The following is a 26604-nucleotide window of genomic DNA, read 5'->3' as shown; positions in this document are numbered from 1 at the left end:
CACTGTAAGAATTATATATAATATACATTGTCTTTTAATGAAGTTACATAACTTAATAAAAAAAATATGTATGTGTGTGTGTATATATATATATATATATATATATATATATATATATATATATATATATATAAATAAATAATTAAAAATAAATTGAATAGAAAATCCCTTTAAAATGTTTTTACTGTGCAAAAGTAGGTAAGGAGTAGCACTAGGCCGGTCAGCTAGGGGTTAAAACATCCTGCAGAACCTGAGCTGCTGTGACTGACACTACTGCGACACTTCCAGGTACCAGTTTACACATCCTGTCAATCAGATTTGAGGTCGCCGTGACGTAACATGCTGCATCACGTGACCACAACACAACCCGCTGTCAATCGCACTACCGCGAGCGTCAGAGACGTCATCGCACCGCAGCCAATCAGATGGCGGCTAGTGACAACCTCTCCCCGCCCAACTTGGAAGCCCCGCCCAGTGAGTTAGGCGGCCGGAGTCTCTGGAGGTTGGGGGGGACGGAATCTGTGCGGTTTCTGTGAGTATATACGTGAGTGTGTACGGGAGCGGAGACCCCCGCGGTACCCGGCCGGTGTGTGTACGGAGGGGAGGGGGCGGTGACCGGTGTAGCAGAGCTGTGTTTATCTATTGACGTGTAATGTTGTTTACTGATTACCGGTCGGTGCAACAATATTACAGATATAAAGTCACGTGATGTCCGATTGAAGTTACTGTGTGTAGTGAGTGGCGGCTGCTGGACGGTGTTCACATTGGGCTGTGTGTGTTGCCAGTTACAGTGGCCCCCAGATGGATCCCAGGGATGGATAGCAGTGCAGCACTACAACTCCCATCATGCCCTGACAGCAGAGGCTGTGATGGGGGACAGTTCATGATGGGAGTTGTAGTGCTGCCCAGCTGAATGGGGAATACTAGAGTAAATGGACCCTGTCTATACAGCACAGGGGTGGGGGGCTTACCTGAACCGTATGGGCCCCTAGTTCTCCAGAGCACCAGTTCAGTTATATGATCCTATACATTTATATACATGCACCTAATAGACCAGGGATGGGGATCCTTCTGCCCTCCAGCTGTTGCAAAACTACAATTCCCATCATGCCTGGACAGCCTTCGGCTGTCCAGGCATGATGGGGATTGTAGTTTTGCAACAGCTGGAGGGCGGAAGGATCCCCATCCTTATAATAGATAGTAAGAAGCCCCCTTTATGGTAGTAGTTGCCCCTTTATCTCCTGGGCCCCTATGTAGCTGCACATATGGTCTGGTGGTCTTTATATACTGCATAAAAGTAATACTGCCCCCATTTACTTGAATAGGATTGGCTGTAGGTCGCAATGTATTGGGGGTGCTATTGCTCAGGATCAGTGGGGGTCCTAACAGGTGTCATTACTGAAGGACATTTCCTGTAGTATAGAGCAGCATGACCAGGTGGCTCATTGCTGGCCGTATATTGTGTGGCTGCTGCTCTTCCTGTCAGGTGTGCGGAGATAAGTGCAGGGCAGGGACGTCATTGTCACCGCACCTGTAGTGAACATTGTACCAGGACAACAACCTCATATACCTCACACACAGTCTCTAGGATAGAGATCCAGGGGAAGGATCATGTCCGATTGTTAGATCAAAGGATCGCTGGAGCGCAGGGGGGCAGATTTGGAGCCTTATAATAATAATAATAATAATATTTATTTGTATACGTACAAAACAGGTAACATTTATAATACATTATACAATAAATAAAATAGAATAAAAAATGATTTAAACAGAGACCTGCTCTCGAGAGCGTACAGACTAAGATGACTGGCGGTGCCACAAGAGGCAGTAAGGGCTTTATTTGGCAATGTTCCAGTCATTGTACATAGTCGAAAAGTGCCTATAGGTGATTGGACGAGCCAGTCACACGCCATTGTCTGCGTACAGTTAGAAAGTACATGGCATTTAAAGGGTTATAGAGTGGATGGAGAAGAGATAGCTGAGAGGAAGACAAGATTAGGGAATGTTATAAGCCTGAAGAGATGGGTCTTCAGGGAACTCTTGAAACTGTGGGTGGTGGAAATGAGTCTGAGCTCTTTTGGTAAAGCGTTACAGAGAACTGGTGCAGCACGAGAGAAGTCTTGGAGGCGGGAGTGTGTGGTTCTGATCCTATTGAGATCGCTTGCTGTTTGGATAGTAAAGGGTTAATTGATCTTCACCAGCAGTATAGAGCGTCCTATGCACCAGTCACATGCAGCTTTCTTCTCTGATTTTGTTCTAGATTCTAGCTATTGGAGAGTTGTCAACTGTTTAGGTGGAATTAAAGGGGTTGTCCAGATTTAGAAAAGCATATCTGCTTTTTTCTATAAAACAGCGTCACACCTGGTCTCAGGCTGTGTGTGGTATTACAACTCAGCTCCATTGACTTTAGTGGATCTGATCTTCAAAACCACCTCCTACCTGAGGACAAGGGTGGCGCTGTTTCTGAACAAAGGTGGCCATGTTTTTATAATTCTGGATAATCTCTTTAAATTGAAATTATTTCTTAAATATTAGAATATTAAATCTCTTTAAATATTGGAGTATAGTCATGGCAGGATGCCCCCAGTGATCCCGGCAGGTGGGCAGTCTTATCAGGACTAATCCACCTCCTGTATACTGCCCATATGTCTTATTGCCGGCAGCTAATGATATTAGGAGAGGGTCGGGCACTGCTATGGTATGTGCTGTCTCTGGGGGAAGATGGAGTCTGTGACCACTTCTGCTGGGAGAAATGGGGCTTCACTGCATGGGGTGACGGTGCCGGCTGACTTGATGGAGGGGCCTATTAGACAGCCCACAACTCTTGTTTCCAGAGCCTGAAGGACCCCTGATCGTGGCTGCAATCAGCTGTACGCCCCCTATTATTTGGGGGGGATGTGCACCTGGCGGCCTGATCAGTTGCCTTTAGTTTGTCTTATGATAGATGACTCTTCAGTGATATAAGGAGGAGGCAGATCACCATTGTAGGTTCTGTGCAGAAACTGAATAAGCAGGGCATGCTGGAGGATTTCAGCTCTGAAGTCTGCAGGATTGTGAACTTCACCATTTCAATGATAAGCTGTATCTACTAGTATAATTGTATTATACATTCTACTGTAATGGCTGGGATCAGCGGTAACTTCATTCTCGACCATTTAAAGGGAACCAGTCATGAGGATTTAGGGTTCCAAGCTACAATAATGATGTTCTGAAGCATGCTGCAGCGTTTCCTTCCATATTAACTGCTCGTTTGCTGTTGATTTCTCTTCATCAAAGCTCAGGAGGGAAAAAGCATGCGATTGTCTCTATATAATGTGTCGGGGACATCAGGGTTAAATATAAAAAGGGAACTTGGCTGTGTAATAAAATAAAAATTCCAGCGATGTGGTGTATTGTGAAGCCATAGTGCTGGGAGTGGGGAGGCTAAAAAAAAAAAAAGCTGTGTTTCTCTTATACTGGCGAACCCCCTTAAATCAACAAGTTGCCATTAAACCACTTGCTGCATTACATACAGCAGCTGATAAGTACTAGAAGAATCACTTTAAAAAAAACTTTCTTCATCGCCCTGCTACTCCTCCAACACTGTGGGGGGACTAACATAGCCATAACTACTGTGTCATCGCTTCAAAAATATACAAATATTCACACAAACTACTTCCCACCTATGACATACATAAAAATCCAACATATATATTATACATACACATCATACTTATACATTATAAATAAAAAAAAAGGAAAAGGCTAGACATTAATCAAGAGTGCACTCCACTAACTGATTTATGAAAGAATACGAATATATTTTATTAAATTATATTGGAAATCACACAAGACACTACAAAACACAGTTAAAAACAATTAAAAGTTCCAATCAGGAACACAAAAATTCATGGTCTACCCAAACACAATAATTATCAGTGGGTATATGACCTACAGGGGGTTATAAGCAAATAATGTTGCTACCATGACCCAAAATAAAGATATATAAAAAGATAATGAATTACCCAGGCACGACGTGCAGTCAAAACAAATGACTAAGGACACCAGTGTCATACAGTGAAAAGATAAGTAAATCTATGCCTAATAAATACTCTATACCAGTGATTTTCAACCTTTTTTGAGCCGCGCACACTTTTTATACTTAAAAAATCCCGGGGCACACCACCAACCAAAATGGCACAAAATGACACTAAAACAGTACATATTATACATATAGTTAACAATATAGATTCTAAATCTATTTATACTCACTCAGTGTGAAACCTGGGCCTGTTTTCTTCTCCCCCCTGTGCTTCTCTCCTGTGCTTCTCCCCACCATACTTCTCCCCCCTACTTCTCTCCTGTGCTTCTCTCCACCATACTTCTCCCCCCTGCTTCTCTCCTGTGCTTCTCTCCACCATACTTCTCCCCCCTGCTTCTCTCCTGTGCTTCTCTCCACCATACTTCTCCCCCCTGCTTCTCTCCACCATGCTTCTCTCCTGTGCTTCTCTCCCCCGTGCTTCTCTCATGTGCTTCCCTCCTGTGCTTCTCTCCACCATACTTCTTTCCCCCCCTGCTTCTCTACACCAAACTTCTCTTCCCCCTGCTTCTCTCTGCTGTTTCTCTCCCCCATCCCCATGTTTCTCCCCCATCCCCAGGTTTCTCTCCCCCATTGTTTTCTCCTGTTTCACAGGGGCACCATAGTTTGGGGAACTTTCCCTGCGGCACACCTGACCATGTGGCACGGCACACTAGTGTGCCTTGGCACACTGGTTGAAAATCACTGCTCTATACTATATACATTATGAATACACATCATACTTACACCTCATACATATACATCATACTTACACCTCATACATACTGTATACATCATACTTACACCTTATACAAATACCTCATACTTATACCTCATACTTATACCTCATACTTACACCTCATACTTACATATCATACTTACACATCAATATTATACATATACATCTTATATACACATCATGCATACACATCATACTTATACATAATACATACACATTCTTATACATTATACATATACATCATACACACGCATCTTATACAGTATATACATCTTATACACACATCATACTTGTACATATACATATAATATATATACACACAATATGAGGCTGTTAGAGGTGTTTTGCAGGTTTTTATTAGTCAGTAGTATAAAGTATGAGCATAGCCTAATGATACAGGATGTGGTCAGTCTCTTCCCCGGTTCATGCATTAGTTATACACTGGGAACCATTATTGCCTGTTCTTTTATTGTCTCCGTCACTGTGTAACTCCGTATATCACTATGTACATAGCCTCACCGATAGGACTTACTGTGCAAAAGTTTATTCCGCTTACCTAAACCTGTACTCCTATACAAGGCTCAAGTAGTGCGGTCCATGCGCACCCAACACTATCCAACACAAAACCGAAAAAAGAATTTATAACGGATGCAAGACCAGTATATATAAATTTACTTTATTGTTTACATATCAGAAAGTGAAATTGTTTAAAAACAGATACATCACAAGGGGGCTAGAGCTAATACAAATCCTTAGTTCATGTATCCTTAGTTCATGTATCCACCTCACCGTACACCCTGAGGGTGTACGGTGAGGTGGATACATGAACTAAGGATACGTATGGGTAATGTTATATTATAGGAAGATGGTATTTATTTATCTTTATATACTCACTGTGAGTTATATTTATCTATTGTATGTAGTACCAGCCCAGTGCCCAGTACATGTATAGGTTCATCATTTTGTATTTTGCTCTGTGACGGTATTTTTTTTATATATAAGAACCTTGTTAATCCACCGTTTTTATGGGGATTTGTATTAGCTCTAGCCCCCTTGTGATGTATCTGTTTTTAAACAATTTCACTTTCTGATATGTAAACAATAAAGTAAATTTATATATACTGGTCTTGCATCCGTTATAAATTCTTTTTTCGGTTTTGTGTTACCTAAACCTGAACAAAAACTTTAAGGTAGCTGTGACTCAGGAAACCGACTGCAGGAAGTGGTGGAACTGGAGAGGTAGCTTCTCCTTAATGACAGCTATAAAGGATCAGATGTAGCTGAGCTGAGTATGTCATGTATCTGTTATATGCATAGGTCACTGGTAGGTATCAGATGGGTAGGTCCAGTTGTTGGTACTGGAGACAGATGTGTAGACTTGGTAGCAGGTGGTGTCACCTTTAGAGGCACTCAGAAAACACCTGGTCACTTTAAAAGAAATGTCTCATAGACATAGGAATAGAGATAGACAGCCTGTCTCTAGTTTAGAGTATACCACCATTGTCCATTCAGCAGGGACTCTGACCGAGGTAACCTCTGCAGATCGCAGAGACTAGGAGGTGGAATCTAAGGGATCCCTGGTTTTCACCCTTAAAGTAGCACTCTTGCATTTTTATTCTTCTTCTTCTTTATGAAAGCAATATATATATATTTCAGCTAGTGTTCAGCTAGTTAGGTTAGGTTATGTTATCTGATGGTGACCCCCTGTAAACACAACGTGTTTCTGTGCTCTCAATGGGGTCATTATCTCTGCCAGAACCTCTTATATGATCAAACTACATGGACTGTTCCAGACAAGCTGTCCACGAGGGGGAGGGGAACAAAAACTCCCATTTTAATGATGTTGATTATTAAACATTGGCAGTCACTTGGTTATAATAGATGACAGTAATAGATGACAGCTCACCTTCTCTGACTATATACTTATAGTCTTTTATAGCTTATTTAGAGATATATAGGACTATTACGCTGTCCTGTCAGCAGGCAGAGAAGGTACTGACTCTGTCTGCCTAGGTGAGCCTGTGCTGGATTCAGCAGAGCTGGGATGAAAGAGATGACACAGCAGGAACAGTGGGGGTGAGTGAGAGCCAGCATTATATGGGCAAAAAGAGAAGAGGCAGCCAACACTTTAGGGGTCTCAGCCTTGGTGACATCTGCTCGGTGACTGTGACAATCCTGATGGACAGGCCTCTGCTCATGTCGCTTCCACCATGGACCGTGTTAAACCAGATATTGTAGCTGTGGACCTATTTATAATATGGATATATTTTGGTCATTTAGTCCATAAACCACTATGTTTGGCGCACCGCCGACTAATGCCCACCTCTACATGGGAGTCCAGCAGTTCCTAATGCGTTGAACCTCAGGTTGTACAGTAAGAGTAATGCGATAATCTGACTGACTCAGTAACATTCAGCATAGGGACTCTACCTTCTTCTTTCAAGTGGAAACTGGAATTTCTCGTTCCGGTTATTGATGGATGAAATGTTATATGTGAGTAGTGGATCAGCTGGATCGGTCAGTCATCACCGGATTGTGGACTTGTAATAGACACTAGGTAGATTGTTATTTGTGTTACACTTTATCATCCGGCTGTAGAGAAGATCTTTACACAGTATAATGTGAACGTAGATATAGCGGTTGGCACTCTCGGGTAATATTGAATGGTCGGTAAACTTGTGTAGTAGTAGTCAGTGCTAGGCCTTAGTGGGGTCACAGGATAAATGTGCAGTATATTTTTTCCTTCTGTTACCAGAGGCTCTCCGGCTGCAGAAAAAATACAGCCACCGGCATACTTAGCTAGAAGTTGTCATGGCATGCTGGGGGTTGTAGTGTCACCACAACTGAAGAGTCACTGTTTTACAAAGTGTTTGGTTGTACAATGCGCTGTTATAAGCCTTATTACTGTTACAATACAGTGAACTGTCGGTAGAAAGAGTGAGCATGAAATGGGTACGGTATTATCTGGATATCTGTCGTGAATATGGAAGAGGCAGTAATATGGGCATCTGGAGTCAGTAGACAATGGTGTGAGCGGGACATCTAGAATGAGTAAGTAATGGGTGTTAACTGGACACCTAGAATGAGTAGGTAAGGGATGAAACCTGGACACCTAGAGTGAGTGAGTAATGGATGTGAGTTTGACATCTAGCATGAGTAGGTATTGGGTGTAAGCTGGACATCTAGAATGAGTAGGTAATGGGTGTAAGCTGGACATCTAGAATGAGTAGGTAATGGGTGTAAGCTGGACATCTAGAATGAGTAGGTAATGGGTGTAAGCTGGACATCTAGAATGAGTAGGTAATGGGTGTAAGCTGGACATCTAACATGAGTAGGTAATGGATTTAAGCTGGACATCTAACATGAGTAGGTAATGGGTGGAAGCTGGGCATCAAGAATGAGTAGGTAAGAGATGAAAGCTGGACCTCTAGAATGAGTGCGTTATGGATGTGAGTTGGACATCTAACATGAGTAGGTAATGGATGTAAGCTGGGTATCTAGAATGAGTAAGTAAAGGGTGTAAGTTGGACATCTAAAATGAGTAGAAGAGGGATTAAACATGGACATCTAGAATGAGTGAGTAATTGGTTTAAGCTCGGCATCTAGAATGAGTTAGTAATGGGTATAAGCTGGGCATCAAGAATGAGATGAAACCTGGACATCTAGAATGAGTAAGTGATGTGAGTTGGACATCTAGCATCAGTAGCTAAACGATGAAACCTGCACATCTAGAATGAGTGAGTAATGGATGTGAGTTGGACATCTAGCATGAGTAGGTAAGGGATGTAAGCTGGGTATCTAGAATGAGTAAGTAAAGGGTGTAAACTGGATATTTAGACTCACTGTAGTAGTGTGAGCTGGGCGTCTCGAAGTGTTCCTTGTTCTATACTTTACTCTTACATGTTCTTTATAGTAACTTTGTCTTGAATTATTAAACTCTGGTTTTCTTTTCCAGATAATCCTGTGTGACCAGACCTTCAGGATGCAAACATATGCGTTGGTGCTATCCCTGTTGCATGGAGTCATTGTGTGCTCTGGAGAACCATCTCCCCCCCGGTTAATCCTTGTGTCCTTTGATGGATTCAGAGCGGACTATTTAGTAAACTACTCGTTGCCCAATCTCCAGGCATTTATTGATGATGGCGTCCTGGTGAGGGATGTCAAAAATGTCTTCATCACAAAGACCTTCCCTAACCATTACTCCATAGTCACTGGTCTATACGCTGAGAGTCATGGGATTGTAGCCAATTCAATGTACGACAATGACACTAATGAGTTCTTTAGTCTGGGCAACTTCAGCTCCAAATCCAACCCAGTATGGTGGAATGAAGCTACCCCTATTTGGGTGACAAATCAACGTGCAGGTCGGAGGAGCGGCTCTGCTATGTGGCCAGGAACTGATGTCCGGATCCACAACGTCACCCTCAATGACTTTTTACTATACAACCCCTCGGCGACTTTTGAGGAGCGGGTGAATAACATCACCTCCTGGTTCACCAGGGCCAAAGACCCCATCAACTTTGCAACTTTGTATTTTGAAGAACCAGACAAAAGTGGACATCGTTATGGGCCGGAAGACACAACAAACATGGCTCAAGTGTTGAGCACCGTAGACCAAGATATAGGCTTCTTGGTGGCCAAGCTGAAAGAGTCAAAGCTTTGGGATACAGTCAATGTAATAATCACCAGTGACCATGGGATGACCCAGTGCTCCAAGGAGAGAATTATTGTCCTTGATGATTGTATTGGCCGCGGTAACTACACACTGGTGGATGCAACTGCAGTTGCAGCCATATTGCCACTTGAAGGTGAATATAATAAGAATGAGTGCTCATGTACTAATTATTTCCTGTATAAATAGGGATCTCAGAAACTGGTAGAGTAACCGACCACCATCCTTGTGCATAGCCACTATAGTGTATAAGAAGTATTCGAAAAGTCTTCAGACCCTTTAGCTTTTTTCACGTTTTGTTAGGACTTAGGTGAAGCCTCTTTGAGGAATTTTCTGCATTTGGGGATTTTCTACCATTCTTCTCTGCAGATCCCCTCACGCTATCAGGTTGGTTGGGGTCATCAAAGGACGCCATTATCAGGTCTATCCAGAGATGTTCCATTGGGTTCAGGACAGGGCTCTGGCGGGGCCACTGAAGGACATTCACACATTCTCACAGTCTGAGGGTTCTTTAGATGCTTTTGTGCAAACCACTTCCATGTGTCTGTTACTGAGGAGCGGCCTCCTTCTGTCCACTCAGCACTGCAGTGATGCTGAGTGACCTTCTGTAAGTTTCTTCCATTTGCACACAGGATCTTTTAGGCTTAGCCAAAGGGATTCTTGGTCACCTCTTTTTCCTAGACCCTTCTCCCCCAAATACTTGGTTTAGTCGGGCAGCAGCTCTAGGAAGAGTCCTGGTTGTTTGCATCTTCTTCTTGACCTCTCTGGAAACTTTTTAGTGCAGTAGAAATGTGTTTGTCACCTTCTCCAGATTTGTTTCTTCACACAATCCTCTCTGAGCTCTACAGGCAGCTCTTTCCTCCTCATGGCTCTGTGTTTGCTGTAATATATATTGTCAGCTGTGAGACCTGATATAGACAGGGGCGTGTCTTTCCAAATTGTGCCCAGTCCCCTCAATTTACCACAGGTCAAAATAAATGAGAAGAGCTGTCACATGTCATAACAAATGCAGAAAATTCCAAAATTCCATTCTCATATTCCGACTTGGGGTTATAGAGTGCTGAATGGTGGGGGGAAACATGATTTTTTTTTTTCTCCCTTAACTTTAGCACAAGGCCACAACATAAAATCGAAAAGGGGAACATAGGCCGGGGAGGAAGCAGAGCGCAGGAGGAGACCAGGAGCATCGCCATCACACGTAGCGATGCGTGGTTGGCGGCCGATGACTTTAGGTCTGGGCCTAATCGTTCTCTATATTACACGGAGCGATAATAGGCCGAATTGGCTGATGATTGCTTCTTGTAATAGGGCCCTTAACACTCTGTGCTGCCACATGTTAACTGTGTGAGTATGCAGTAGCCCAATGGTAATAGCTGGTGAGATGTAATCAGCTACAATGGAAAAAAAAATTCCGAAATGGACACCCCCTTTAAATGACATATTCAGCTCTGCTACATCTATGTTATAAATATATCTAGAAATGACTATAAGTTCAGTTGTATTCAGAGGATCAAACTTACCTTTTCCCTGTCTCCTAGATAAGATGCTAGTTTACAACCTGCTGAAAAAATGCAGTGATCACATGACCGTGTACCTTAAAGAAGACATCCCGGAGCGATATCACTACAAGCACAACAGCCGCATCCAGCCCATCATCGCGGTGGCGGACGAGGGATGGACTATAGTGCAGAATGCGTCCTCTGGTCTACCCTGTAAGGCGTCTACTGTGTATAAGTATTTGGGTTCTTATTGGAGTAGTTACTTATTAGATTATATTGGGAGTAGTAGTGTATATGAGTACTTGCCTGTGAGGCTTCTAAACGTAGCGTAAGTATAGTGCCGAGAGGAGTGGGGAAGAGAAGTGACTACTTTACCTTGGCCACAAAACTTAAAGGGGAGGTGTCACAAAGCAAAGAAGGTAAAATCAGATGTGTTCCACATACATATAAATAAATATATACATATATATATATATATATATATATATATATATATATATATATATATATATATATATATATAGTAAAGAAGCTTACATTACTGTACCATTTTGCTTCTCTATGCATCTGATCACTTCCTGGCTTCTTCTCTGAACTGTGACCCTGCGGTTGCCATGCAACAGGGCAGACACTTTCCCACAAGTAGTGCATGCAAAAAACAAAGAGTGGTCAGCACTCACAACAAAAAAGTCCCTTTAGATGGAATGTGGTGTTCTTATTATGGCTGTATGCCTCTCCACGAGCACGCGAGAAAAAACCCCCGGACCCAAGGGCATCCAACACGGTATAAGCACGAAAGTACTCTCCAGCTCGCTTGATTACTTTTAAACCTTTATTGTATAATGTTCAAAAGGGCCTTTTGAACATTATACAATAAAGGTTTAAAAGTAATCAAGCGAGCTGGAGAGTACTTTCGTACTTTCCCACAATCCTGCTTTCTGCAGGTGAAGTGAAAACCAACTGCCAGTACTAATCAGACAGGTCATGTGACTGGGATTGAACTAAGCATGAGCGTCCCAAGAAAGTGGATGCCTGGTGGGCCGTTGCCAAGGGCAACAGGTTATGAATCTATGCAGCACAGGGGGGATTAGTGAGTTTATCTCTCAAATGTTGCATTTTAAGTAATGCTTGTAAATTTGGAATATGTTTAATGTAACGTAATACATCAGTATAGACCTAGTTGGTTTTTGTTTTGTTTTTTTGTTACACCACCCCTTTAAGGATCTGAAATGCAGTTCCTGTATAGCTGATATCCGGCCTCCATAGCTGGATAATGTCATGTGTAGACAACATGTTATTACTGTGTAGCTATGAGGATATAGCCACTTTGCCGGCCATTGGGAAGGCCGTTCTCCAATACACTCATAAAAATGAGTCTGAGGGACCCCTAAACATTGACATTGATATGCCTCACCACCTCCATTAGCCCTACTGATCACTAGATGACAGGTCACATGACCCCTCACAAGATCCACCCACGCCCAAGCAGTCCCAGTTGCCACTTGTTTTACCCTGTTACTGTGGCTTCTATGGCAATTTTTATGTACAGGGGGAAATTAGTAATAAAAAAATGCCAATAAAAAACCTATAAAACAATCAAGATCAAAAAAGTTATAAAAATAGGTATAAAAAAGGTAAAATTAAAAAAAATATATATAATAATAATATAAAAGGTATAAGGTAAAATAAAAAAATATATATATAATAAAAAAAAATAATAATAATAATAAAAAAATATCAAATCCTAACCCCAACACAGAGACCTAACTAGGGTGAGTTGTGTATCTAAAAATTACTAATTGGTACAAAAATCTAAAAGTTCTAGCTGTTTCACCAGTACATGCAAAAAAAAAAAAAAAAAAGTTATTGATGGAATGAATCCAGTGGAATGGGATATCATGTGTTCAGCCTTTGGCCTACAATGCGGTAAGGTGCCATGAAGACTGTTTCTCTCTTGCAGTGGGCAATCACGGCTATGACAACAGTCTCCGCAGCATGCATCCCTTCCTAGCGGCTCGCGGACCTGCATTCCACAAGAACGCCAAGATCAGCACGATAAACAGCGTAGACATCTATCCCATGATGTGTCACATCCTCGGGTTGAAGGCTGAGCCCAACAACGGGACCCTGTCCAGCACCAAGTGCCTGTTAGCTGACCAGTGGTGCATCCAAGTCCCGGAAGCCGTAGGGATCGTCATGGGCGGGATCCTGGTGCTTACCACTGTTTCCTGTCTGATTATTATTCTGCTGAAAAAGAAGATCCCCTCCGCTCGCCAGTTTACCCGGCTGCAGTTTCAGGATGACGACGATCCTCTGATCGGGTGAAGTCTGCTGGTCAGGAGTAATGGCGGCACGACAGAGTCAACCCTTCAAATGTTCTTTATAAAACACTTGTTTGTGCCTGACGCAGTGAGATTCTCCATATACTTGATGTGAGAACTAAAGGGGCAGTTAATGTAAGATTATGGTACAATGGGGCAAATCCACTCGTTACTGTAATGTGGGTTTTATTAATGCTGCCCCCCTTCCTCCACAAGTCGGTGCAGATGACGTTCACTTAAAGGAATTCTCCCTCTCATTACTTTTATCAGGTATCCGATGGTTGACTATTGGTCTTACTGCCCAGACCCCACCGATCCCAATCGATAAGTGATAAATAGATAAATCCCTTTAAAAGGACCTATCCTTATACGCCATATAGATATATTCATTGCACAACATGAAATAATATTGAATTACAAGCGTTATTATACTCCAGAGCTGCACTCACATTTCTCCCGGTTACTTTTGGAAACAGTTAACAAGTTCTAGCAGTTATATTGCATCTTATCCTATATTGGAAGACGGTAGAATGTCTGGTGACATCTTCCAGGGTACAGGCACTAAATATGCGTTGTGTGAACATAGCCTAATACAGGATATAACTCAGGATCAGTACAGGATAAGTAATGTACACAGTGACCCCACCAGCAGAATAGTGAGTGCAGCTCTGGAGTATAATACAGAATGTTATTCAGGATCAGTACAGGATAAGTAATGTAATGTACACAGTGGGGGGGGGGATTTATGAAGATGAATGATAAATGACGCGCATAAGGAAGCCAGCCCTCCTCCCCGCCTTGTTGCGCCCCCCCCCCCCCCTGGCTGCCCATCGGGTATATGGCAGCCATATGCCAGGGAGAAGGGGCATACGCCCCTGCCGGACTTTTCATGAATGTCCCCCAGTGACTTCACCAGCAGAATAGTGAGCGCAGCTCTGGAGTATAATGCAGGACGTAACTCAGGATCAGTGTAAGATAAATAACATATTTACTGTTTCACTCCACATTTTCTATATGGTTCATAAATGTCTGGCTATTCACTTTAGGCAGGCTTGTCTGCTCTGCTTCTCAGTGGCGACACTGAAGACGCAACCATGGGTTATGTAGCTGCAAAATCCAGATCCCTGTATGGGGTTAAACTGTTGAAACTAGACCTCCCACAGCCAGTGCCATAGCTTTATTGACTCTTCCTAATCTCATTACAGTTAGCCTGTCCTGAGGCTCCTAACTACTCCTGCTCATAAAGAAAAGGGGCTAAGCTTACTTATAATTGGCCCTGATGGAAGGGGGGCATCTAGTGAACCATAGAGCACCATAGAGAAGAACGTCCCCTTCTAGTCTATCCTAATAGAGCATACAGATAGGAGTATAGCATACACCCCACTGGAAACATATAACTACTTGAATTTTGATATGTGTTTTGATGTTTGATTTATAATGTCTGTGTTTGATGTATACTGTATATAGACTGCTGTACTGAGTATATAGATAGATAGATATAGGGGGGGATTTATCAAACATGGTGTAAAGTGAGACTGGCTCAGTTGCCCCTAGCAACCAATCAGATTCCACCTTTCATTCCTCACAGACTCTTTGGAAAATGAAAGGTGGAATCTGATTGGTTGCTAGGGGCAACTGAGCCAGTTTCACTTTACACCATGTTTGATAAATCTCCCCCTATGATAGTGCCTTTGCTATACTGTATCCACTAAGCTGAGGGGGCACAAACTTCAAACCTTTTCTACAAAGTGGAAAAGAAAACTTTATTAGGAGTTTGGTGTAGATTAGTGGTCTCCAGTCTGACCTGTCCTTTTCTAGCTGTGGCAAAACTACAAATCCCAGCATGCCCTGATAGCTGCAACAGCTGGAGAGATCAATGGTCTCCAACTCTGTGCAAAGCTACAACGCTTTAACCCATTAATAGCCACTGACATACTTAAGGCCCTATTCCATGGAACGATTATCGTTTATAAACTCGTTGCAACGTCCACTCGTTAACGATAATAGTTCCGTGGAATAGCTTTAAACGAGCGAACGACAACTGCAAAATTGTTGGGGAGTGGTTCAAAATTGTTCTTCAGCATGTCGAAAAAAAATTGTTGGTCTTTGAAAGATAATTCGCTAATCGGTTCGTAAAATTAGAAATCTTTCAGTCGTTTATAAAAAGGTTTAAAAAAAAAGTAGGTGTGTCGTATGGTCATGATCACCCCGGCCAACGTTTTAAACGACCATGTAACGATCGCAAAATAATCGTTACACTACATATATCGTTCCCGTTCCCACGTGTGTTACGTGTTATCGTTCGCCCCAAAAAATAGTTTAGTAATTGTTAACGAGCGTCGGACCCCTGAATTAACCCCTTCACTAATAGCTGCTCCAGGCAGCCGGCACTAGCACTAGTAGGTACAAGCACCAGCGGGTTTGCAGCTCCCCAGGGGAGCTGTGTGTGGAGGGAGAGTTAACTGATTAAGCCCTTCTTTACTGATACAGTGTTCTTTATTAATACAGAACACCGTATCAACTTTATTTTAGTTGCGGAACATAGTAACATAGTAAATAAGGTTGAAAGAAGACAAGAGTCCATCAGGTTCAACCTAGGGAAATCCTACTGTGTTGAACGAATCATTTGTGTTTCAATTATTTCTTATGGTGAGAATTTTCTTTGGTTTGATTTGGATTACAAGCACCTGGTCCCAGAATGAATTATACTCGTAATCCAAGGATTCACTGTTCTGTATATTCTATACTAGACTGATCAGATCTAATTTATTGTAATATTACACACTATATAGATTACTGTAACTTTGTCTTATGGCCGATATGTTCTAGAAGCAGCTGCTGTACGGGAACGTTTTTGCACCATGGGTTATACTACAGTTCCCAGCATGCTCTGCTATTATTATAACAGCTATGTTTTATTACCTATACCATCCCTCTTCTTGTATACTGTTGATGTATGCAGTCAATATCTAGTTAGTGGTCTGCAACCTATGACTGGGTTAGAAACAGGCAGACAAGCTGACCCTCCCGACAGGCAGAGAGATGCAGCTGCATGAGCAAGTCTATACAACGCAGTACAAAACAGCTGAGTAAATAAATGCAGTAACGTATAGATGGCTGATGATGCTGAGCTGCACTACCAGAGATGACCTGTAGGCAAAAGTGGTGCTGTTTGGAAAAAAAAAAGGAACACTTTTCCTTTAATGCATTTCCTTTAAATGGGTTTTCCAAAGCTGAAGCCAGTTTTCAATTGTCTTATAATGAAACATTTATTGATAAAGTTATTTTACTACCTGTCTGTGGTCTTTCATGCTTTCCTTTTGCGTTGGATGCAAACCGTCTGCCCCACCTCTTTTTTAGTGTACAATAGACGTTCTGTTCCTGCTGTACACTGTAGCTGGGAATTCAACCAGCTCTCCAACGCCACCCCAATCTCGCAACACTTTATTGTCTACAACCCTGCCCACCACACACACGCTGGATGAATTCCCAGGTAGAGTGTACAAGAGGAATAGAAGGTCCATTACAGGATGTTCACCAGACAGGAAGTGAAAACATCAGAAGCAAGAGAAAAGCACAAAAGGTGGTAGAATAACTATATTTACCAATATATGATTTTTCATCATTGGAAAACCTACAAAACTGATAATATGGCATTCTGGTACTTGTAGTCACAGGCCACTTTCTTAGCACATAGCACTTTGTGTGGAGCATATGGTGATTAATGGAGACAGCATCATTGTTGGGTCATATTGTGACTGCTGATTTGATAGAGGTGTCTTAATCCACGTATGGCCCATACTGATACATAGTAACAACCTGTGCACAGTACGATAACAAGACAGGTAAACATCTATGTCCAGATTCACTGCCAGCAAGCAGAAATCTTGGTAGGAATTTATCAAATTGTTTAAAAGATGCAAATTTTTGCACAAAAAAGAAAATTGTGCAAAAAATGTTTTGGGACAATTCTATGCCAAAACCTACACAAAACCACTGATGACTTCTCTCCAAAGTATGTTAGAAAGTTGTGGAACAATGACATCAACTTTGTTCAGAAATCTCCACCCTAAGTCTAGAGACTGGCATTGTACGCCTGTAAGATTCCTTATAAGACGCTCCATGGATTTCTATGGCTGGTATGAGAAAGGGAAAGAAAGGACGTATTTATTTTTGTATGATGGAAATTCTATGGGAAGCTTTTATGAAAAGCCTTATAATTAGCGTACTGCCCGTATAATGAGATATACACTATGGGGGAGATTTATCAAACATGGTGTAAAGTGAAACTGGCTCAGTCGCCCCTGCAACCAATCAGATTCTACCTTTCATTCCTCACAGACTGTTTGGAAAATGAAAGGTGGAATCTGATTGGTTGCTAGGGGCAACTGAGCCAGTTTCACTTTACACCATGTTTGATAAATCTCCCCCTATATGTGTGTGTGTGTATATATATATATATATATATATATATATAGTAACACATTAATGAGGAAACCTACATCCACAATGAAGCCAGTAACTTAAAGCTGCCTATACAATTCAAGATTTTCCTGTTAATCCAACCAATACTGATTTATTGTTAGAGAATCTATCTGACTTTGACTAGTCAAAGTTGCATGATGGCGCAGTCCTGAAAATCGGATAATCAACAATTTCTCCCATAACTGCAAATATTGTGATCCCAATTAAGTAAAATACTGGAAACCTTGTCGGATCAGCGTATTGGGAAGGTGTTGTTATATCACCGGGACTTTTCTATTGACTTTAAATGCATGGCGGTATCTTGCAGTAAGTCACATGACTTGCTAGGTTAAAGTTTTCATGTAGTCCAGCTCTAAAATGAATAAAGTATCCTTAGGGAGAGTGTTGAGCGTATAGATATAGCAGGAGCTGGCGGTAACTTATCTCTCTTCTTGATTCTATATAGGACATGAACGCGTGGGATTGCTTCTAATAGATCTATAATATTCTGTCGCCTATAGAATCACACTTTATATCGGGGGGTATTTAATGTGGTGAGGGGTCTCTGATCATTCTACTTTTAATACATGTCTTCACAGAGGAATAAAAAAGCACAGATTGTCTACGGTGAGGAGCTTTACTTATAAGATATAGATGTAACCACTGGAGATTTTTCAGACTTTACCAATATATTTTTGTAATAAAAATTTAACTTATCCAATGTGTCTTGTGTCATTTCATCCATTGTACAGCCTGTCACTGATACTGTACATAGGGGGTTGTATTATATTAGTTGTATTCTTGTATATAGGAGCAGTATTGTAGTAGTTATGCGGTTCAGGGAAGAAAAAGAGCGCTGCACCTCGCACCTATGGCTGATACTAGTGCCCCTAGGCTAAATAAAAAACACATCAGAATTTTGTGTATGAATTGATCAAGCCATACTGCCCCATGTACCTCGTGGCGGTATCTGATACACATGGGTCCCTACACTAAGTCCACACCGTGCCAGTCAGTGGCCACCAACCCCGCAGGCGTGCACAGTCAGGGACCCCCATGTCACAGGACCAGACCCAAAAACACCACACCAGAACCCGGCCAGCACCGCCGGCGGAGAAGGCCGCCCCCAAACAGCACAAGTCTGGATGAGGTATTGCTCTTACCATAGCTACTGCAAACAGAATGGGAAAAGACAGGAGGGATTAAAACCATGTGCACTCAGGTGTCTCTTGCTAATTGCGGTCATGTGGGTCTCACCAGGAGGAGTGCAAAACACGGAGAAAAGAGAGAAACAAAATGCGGTTCTGGGTCTGGGTTTTTGGGTCTGGTCCTGTGGCATGGGGGTCGCAGGGCCGTCCCATGGCTCCCGTTCCCTGACTGTGCGCGCCTGCAGGGTTGGTGGCCACTGACTGGCACGGTGTGGACTTAGTGTAGGGACCCATGTGTATCAGATACCTGCACGATGGTACATGGGGCAGTATGGCTTGATCAATTCATACACAAAATTCTGATGTGTTTTTATTTAGCCTAGGGGCACTAGTATCAGCCATAGGTGTGAGGTGCAGCACTCTTTTTCTTCCCCGAACCGCATTATAGTAGTTATATTCTTGTATATAGGAGCAGTATAATAGTAGTTATATTCTTGTATATAGGGAGCAGTATTATAGTTGTTATATTCTTGTACATAGGAGCAGTATTATAGTAGTTATATTCTTGTACATAGGAGCAGTATTATAGTAGTTATATTCTTGTATATAGGAGCAGTATTATAGTAGTTATGGAAACTGGAGAGAAAGGAACGGCTGCACATCCCATCTATGGCTGATACTAATGCCGCTAGGCCTATATTAAAAATCAACACCAGAGTGTCTGTATATGAATTGATCAAGCCATATTGCCCCGTGTACCACCGCGCAGGTCCCCTGGTCCACACAGGTCCCCACGCTAACTCCACACCGTGGGACCCGTGTGGACCAGAGGACCTGCGCGGTGGTACACGGGGCAATATGGCTTGATCAATTCATATACAGACACTCTGGTGTTGATTTTTAATATAGGCCTAGCGGCATTAGTATCAGCCATAGATGGGATGTGCAGCGGTTCCATTCTCTCCAGTTCGTATTTCACAGTTCTCCCTCTCTGAACAGCTCGCACTCCTTTATAAGACCCACATGACCAAAATTAGCAGGAGATGCCTGTGCTCACATGTCTGGACCCTATGTCTCCCCCATTCTGTGAGAGCAGCAATGGTAAGTGTAATACCATATCCATACTTGTGTCTTTGGGGGCAGCCTTCCCCGCCGGTGGTGCTGGCTGGGTTTTGGTGGGGCTTTTTGGGTCTGGTCCTGTGACGTTGGGGTTGCAGGGCCGTTCCATGGCCTCCCTTCCCTGCACGTGCACGCTTTGCGGGGTTGGCGGTCGCTGACCGACACGGTGTGGAGTTAGCGTAGGGACCCGTGTGGACCAGAGGACCTGCGCGGTGGTACACGGGGCAATATGGCTTGATCAATTCATATACAGACACTCTTGTGTTGATTTTTAATATAGGCCTAGCGGCATTAGTATCAGCCATAGATGGGATGTGCAGCGGTTCCATTCTCTCCAGTTCGTATTATAGTAGTTATATTCTTGTATATAGGAGCAGTATTATAGTAGTTATATTCTTGTATATAGGAGCAGTATTATAGTAGTTATATTCTTGTATATAGGAGCAGTATTATAGTAGTTATATTCTTGTATATTGGAGGCAGTATTATAGTAGATATATTCTTGTATATAGGAGCAGTATTATAGTAGATATATTCTTGTATATAGGAGCAGTATTATAGTAGTTATATTCTTGTATATAGGAGCAGTATTATAGTAGTTATATTCCTGTATATAGGAGCAGTATTATAGTCAGTGGCGTAGCTATAGGGGTCGCAGCGGTCGCCATGGCGACTGGGCCCCCCTTGCCACTTGTCTCTGAGCATCCCGAGAAGCTGCGGCCACGCAGCTTCTCAGGATGCATAGATCGCTTTGATGTTCCGCCCGCACTGTGAGCGGGCGGAACATTAAAGCGATCAGAATTTCGGAGCAGGACCTGTCAGTGTCCTCCTCCTGTATTCCCTCCCATAGGCTGCCGGCACTTCATACCAGCAGCCTATGGGAGGCCGGGACGTGACCTCTCAGGCAGGCGTGATCATGTGACGTCATCACGCCTGCCGGAAGTCCCGTCCCTGCGGCTCGCAAGATGGAGCCCGAAGAGGAGGAAGAGCGGCTGCCTGCACAGCGCGGATTAGGTGAGTAGGATGTTTGCTTTTTTAGGGGCAGAGCAGGGGGCATTATTAGTATATGGGGGCACCTCTGGGGGCATTTTTAGTTCATTGGTGGCACCTCTGGGGGCATTATTAGTTCATGGGGGCACCTCTGGGGGCATTTTTAGTTCATTGGTGGCACCTCTGGGGGCATTAATAGCTCATGGGGGCACCTCTGGGGGCATTATTAGTTCATGAGGGCACCTCTGGGGGCATTATTAGTATATGGGGGCACCTCTGGGGGCATTATTAGCTCATGGGGGCACCTCTGGGGGCATTATTAGTTCATGGGGGCACCTCTGGGGGCATTTTTAGTTCATTGGGGGCACCTCTGGGGGCATTAATAGCTCATGGGGGCACCTCTGGGGGGATTATTAGTTCATGAGGGCACCTCTGGGGGCATTATTAGTATATGGGGGCACCTCTGGGGGCATTATTAGCTCATGGGGGCACCTCTGGGGGCATTATTAGTTCATGGGGGCACATCTGGGGGCATTATTAGTATCTGGGGGCATTATTAGCTCATGGGGGCACCTCTGGGGGCATTATTAGTATATGGGGGCACCTCTGGGGGCATTATTAGTGTATGGGGGCACCTCTGGGGGCATTATTAGTATATGGGGGCACCTCTGGGGGCATTATTAGTGTATGGGGGCACCTCTGGGGGCATTATTAGTGTATGGGGGCGCCTCTGGGGGCATTATCAGTATATGGGAGCACCTCTGGGGGCATTATTAGCTCATGGGGGCATTATTAGTTCATGAGGGCACCTCTGGGGGCATTATTAGTTCATGGGGGCATTATTAATTCATGAGGGCCACCTCTGGGGGCATTATTAGCTCATGGGGGCACCTCTGGGGGCATTATTAGTATATGAGGGCACCTCTGGGGGCATTAATAGCTCATGGGGGCACCTCTGGGGGCATTATTAGTATATGGGGGCATTATTAGCTCATGGGGGCACCTCTGGAGGCATTATTAGTATATGGGGGCACCTCTGGGGGCATTATTAGTATATGGGGGCACCTATGGGGGCATAATTAGCTCATGGGGGCATTATTAGCTCATGGGGGCCACCTCTAGGGGCATTATTAGCTCATGGGGGCACAGCAGGGGATCCTACATACAGGGGGCACAGCAGGGGATCCTACATACAGGGGGCATCCCAAACAGCGCAGTTACTACTATACAGGAGCCTACAGGAGGGAGAAAGGAAAGGAAGTTGCTAGAAATGTGCGGAGCCTAAATTGTTTGTCTCGCAGGTTCTGAAAAGATGAAACGTATCTGGAAGGAATCATCATGGAGGCCTGGACTGGACGGAGAGGAAAAGGGAAAGTGACTCCTCAGATCAAAGAAGACGTCACCTGTGAGTCACTGTATGACACTTTTCTTATTTTGTAGAACATCATTTAGTAGGGGCGCCCCGAGGTGACAGCTACTACATTATCTGTACTCAGAGATATCACTGTGTTATCTGTTGTGTTACATAGGACTGCAGGTGACATCTACATTATCTGTACTCAGAGATATCACTGTGTTATCTGTGGTGTTACATAGGACTGCAGGTGACATCTACATTATCTGTACTCAGAGATATCACTGTGTTATCTGTGCTGTTACATAGGACTGCAGGTGACTACTACATTATCTGTACTCAGAGGGATATCACTGTGTTATCTGTGGTGTTACATAGGACTGCAGGTGACATCTACATTATCTGTACTCAGAGATATCACTGTTATTTGTGCTATTACATAGGACTGCAAGTGACTACTACATTATCTGTACTCAGAGGGATATCACTGTTATCTGTGGTGTTACATAGGACTGCAGGTGACATCTACTACATGAGCTGTACTCAGAGATATCACTGTGTTATCTGTGCTGTTACATAGGACTGCAGGTGACTACTACATTATCTGTACTCAGAGGGATATCACTGTTATCTGTGGTGTTACATAGGACTGCAGGTGATATCAGGTGACTCCTCCAGGTTGCAGAAGTTCAAACTTCATTGTGCCCTGCTGACAGTTTATTATGGGAGTTGTAGTTTTGCAGCATGTGGCTCTTCAGGTTGCAGCACTACAACCCCCATCGTTTCCAACTGGCAGTTTATGATGAGAGTTGTAGTTTTTCAGCTGGAGAGTCAAAGATTGGAATACAATGATTAGACAATGACACAGTACAGTCCATTAATTATAGGGGGCAGTAGTGCAGTACATGAAGTGGAGGCAGTGACAGTGCATTAGAACACGGTGGCACATTAGAGTAATTGGATATAACGTTAGATATGACTTTGCCTGATCGGGTAAGATGGGGGGCCCCAAGCTAACATTTTGCACCAGGGCCCTTCAGCCTTTAGCTACGCCCCTGATTATAGTAGTTATATCCTTGTATAGAGGAGCAGTATTATAGTAGTTATATTCTTGTATAGAAGAGCAGTATTATAGTAGTTATATTCTTGTATATAGGGGCAGTATTATAGTAGTTATATTCTTGTATATAGGGAGCAGTATTATAGTAGTTATATTCTTTTACATAGGAGCAGTATTATAGTAGTTATATCCTTGTATATAGGAGTATTATAGTAGTTATATTCTTGTATATAGGGAGCAGTATTATAGTAGTTATATTCTTGTACATAGGAGCAGTATTATAGTAGTTATATTCTTGTACATAGGAGCAGTATTATAGTAGTTATCCAACAAAGGAGACAAACAAGCTTGCACTCACCAAAAAACCGCTGCGGTATGTATCCGTTTATTTTATCTTGATAGACGAGAGTGGGGAGGGGAAGTGAAAGCAGGGGCGTCCAGTGGCTACAGCCGTTTCACGTGACTAATCACGCCTCTTCTGGCCTGGGGACGTCACTGCTATAGGGGAGGGTGCCTAAATAGGTGAACAACCAATACAAAACATGTGCCTGTAAAACATTAAAAACAAACATTTAAACACCTAAAGAAAAGGACCGAAGTCGTTTCTTTCATTTAGACCTGCAGGCCCCACGGCATTCAGCCGACTAATCCAAATAGTCTCTCTTTGCAAAAGTCGTTGGTGACGATCTCCTCCTTCTTTCAATGGGTGTACTCTTTCTAGACCCACGTACTGGAGAACTTTCGTATCACCTCCGTGCATCTCCTTTACATGGGCAATAAGTCTAGGGACACCCTTCCCCGACCTCACAGAATAACAGTGCTCTTTATATCTAATGCACATTGCCCGTTTTGTCTTCCCGACATAAAACCGCCCACATTGACATACTATTGCATAGATAATGAAGGTGCTTTTACATGTAATTAATTCTCTAATGTAGCACTCGACACCATTAATTCTAATATAAGCTACTTGCAGCATCTGATTGCAGTATGCGCACTGCCCGCATTTTTTATTTCCTGCAATGCATTGGCTGCTGAGCCAATTTTTATTAGCAATAGGTGTATTAGGAGAGATCTTTTTTCTTTTAAGTATATCTCCCAAAGTGTTGTTCCTTCGGTATGTGATCAATGGTTTTAAAAGCTTTTAATTGAGAACCCTAGAGCAGTGTTTCTCAACCTGCGGTACGCGTATCCCAGGGGGTACGCGCCGCAGGCTGAGGGGGTACGCCGGGAGGTGGGGGGGAAAAAATATTTTGGGTGCCGGGACACTGCTATCACCCAGCAGTGTCCCGGCACCTATCCCCGCCGCTTGTCTCACATCCTTCCCCCAGCAGCAACCTTACCAGCTTTCTGTGGGGTACAGGACATGGTGAGGCTGCTGGGGGAAGGATGAAGTCCGAGGTCACAAACCAGCAGCCTCTCAACTCACTGTCTCTGAGGCCCTGCTGGTCCGGCGGCCTGCGTGGACAACAGCCTGCCGCCGCATCTCCTCTCCGCCGGGTCACCTCAGACAGCCTGTTCGGGATTCGTCCCCAGGCAGCCTGACGCTCTTCCCCCGCGGCTCCCGGATCGGGTTGCAGCGTCCAGCCGGGGGCTCCAGGAGGATATGCGGCAGCCTGGGGACGAATCCCGAACAGGCTGCCTGAGGTGACCCCATCATCATCCCCATCATCACCTCTCTCCCCCCTCCACCTCCTCTCTACCCCCATTATCACCTCTCTCCCCCCTCCACCTCCTCTCTACCCCCATCATCACCTCTCTCCCCCCTCCACCTCCTCTCTACCCCCATCATCACCTCTCTCCCCCCTCCACCTCCTCTCTACCCCCATCATCACCTCTCTACGCCCATCATCACCTCTGTACCCCCATCATCAGCTCTCTCCCCCCTCCACCTCCTCTCTACCCCCATCATCACCTCTGTACCCCCATCATTAGCTCTCTACCCCCTCCACCTCCTCTCTACCCCCATCATCACCTCTCTACGCCCATCATCACCTCTGTACCCCCATCATCAGCTCTCTCCCCCCTCCAACTCCTCTCTACCGCCATCATTAGCTCTCTCCCCCGTCCACCTCCTCTCTACCCCCATCATCACCTCTCTCCCCCCTCCACCTCCTCTCTACCCCCATCATCACCTCTCTCCCCCCTCCACCTCCTCTCTACCCCCATCATCACCTCTCTCCCCCCTCCACCTCCTCTCTACCCCCATCATCACCTCTTTACGCCCATCATCACCTCTGTACCCCCATCATCAGCTCTCTCCCCCCTCCACCTCCTCTCTACCCCCATCATCGTCTCTCTACGCCCATCATCACCTCTGTACCCCCATCACCTCTCTCCCCCCTCCTCTGTACCCCCATCATCACCTCTCTCCCCCCTCCACCTCCTCTCTACCCCCATCATCACCTCTCTACGCCCATCATCACCTCTCTCCCCCCTCCACCTCCTCTCTCTCCCCCTCCACCTCCTCTCTACCCCCATCATCACCTCTGTACCCCCATCATCACCTCTCTCCCCCCTCCACCTCCTCTCTACCCCTATCATCACCTCTCTACGCCCATCATCACCTCTCTCCCCCCTCCACCTCCTCTCTACCCCCATCATCACCTCTCTACGCCCATCATCACCTCTCTCCCCCCTCCACCTCCTCTCTCTCCCCCTCCACCTCCTCTCTACCCCCATCATCACCTCTGTACCACCATCATCACCTCTCTCCCCCCTCCACCTCCTCTCTACCCCCATCATCACCTCTCTACGCCCATCATCACCTCTCTACCCCCATCATCACCTCTCTACGTAAAAAGTGGAAGTCCACAGCTCCAAGTAAAATGTAAAGTCTTTATTAGAAATCCTCTTAAAATCCAAACATAACAATAGAAAACACACCGACGCGTTTCAGGACACTGGTCCCTTCATCATGGCAAATTTATACTGAATATTACAAGCTTTTATAAGAGGATATGACCAGTATGTTACAAGGGATACGCCCCCCAAAAGGAAGGAGAAAAACATCACATGATGCTAACAGGTGTGTGCTAATAGTTGACTCCTCCTCTCTACCACCATCATCTCCTCCCTACCCCCATCATCTCCTCTGTACCCCCTCCACATCCTCCCTACCCCCACCACCTCCTCTCACCCCTCATCACTCATCACCTTCTCTCACCCCCATCACCACTCT

The 26604-nt window shown here is 44.1% G+C and overlaps 1 protein-coding gene across 3 annotated transcripts; it reads left to right on the top strand.

Moving 5' to 3' along the window:
* The first annotated feature begins 381 nt into the window (after positions 1–381).
* On the top strand, positions 382–14876 carry LOC138796008 (bis(5'-adenosyl)-triphosphatase enpp4-like). Of its 3 annotated transcripts, none has more exons than XM_069975864.1 (4): positions 382–474; positions 8752–9604; positions 11007–11180; positions 12928–14876. In XM_069975864.1, the coding sequence occupies exons 2-4, from the start codon at positions 8779–8781 to the stop codon at positions 13290–13292; spliced, it is 1365 nt and encodes a 454-aa protein (XP_069831965.1). In that variant the 5' UTR covers positions 382–474; positions 8752–8778; the 3' UTR covers positions 13293–14876. The 3 variants fall into 3 exon arrangements, with proteins under 3 accessions (XP_069831965.1, XP_069831963.1, XP_069831964.1); XM_069975862.1 differs by having other exon boundaries at positions 392–532; XM_069975863.1 differs by having other exon boundaries at positions 392–544.
* The last annotated feature ends 11728 nt before the right edge of the window (positions 14877–26604 follow it).

Source organism: Dendropsophus ebraccatus, chromosome 6, assembly GCF_027789765.1.
Source record: "Dendropsophus ebraccatus isolate aDenEbr1 chromosome 6, aDenEbr1.pat, whole genome shotgun sequence".
In the NCBI taxonomy this organism is placed as follows: domain Eukaryota; kingdom Metazoa; phylum Chordata; class Amphibia; order Anura; family Hylidae; genus Dendropsophus; species Dendropsophus ebraccatus.
Note: the sequence above shows the minus strand (reverse complement) of the source record. Positions and strands in the feature narration are given on the sequence as shown.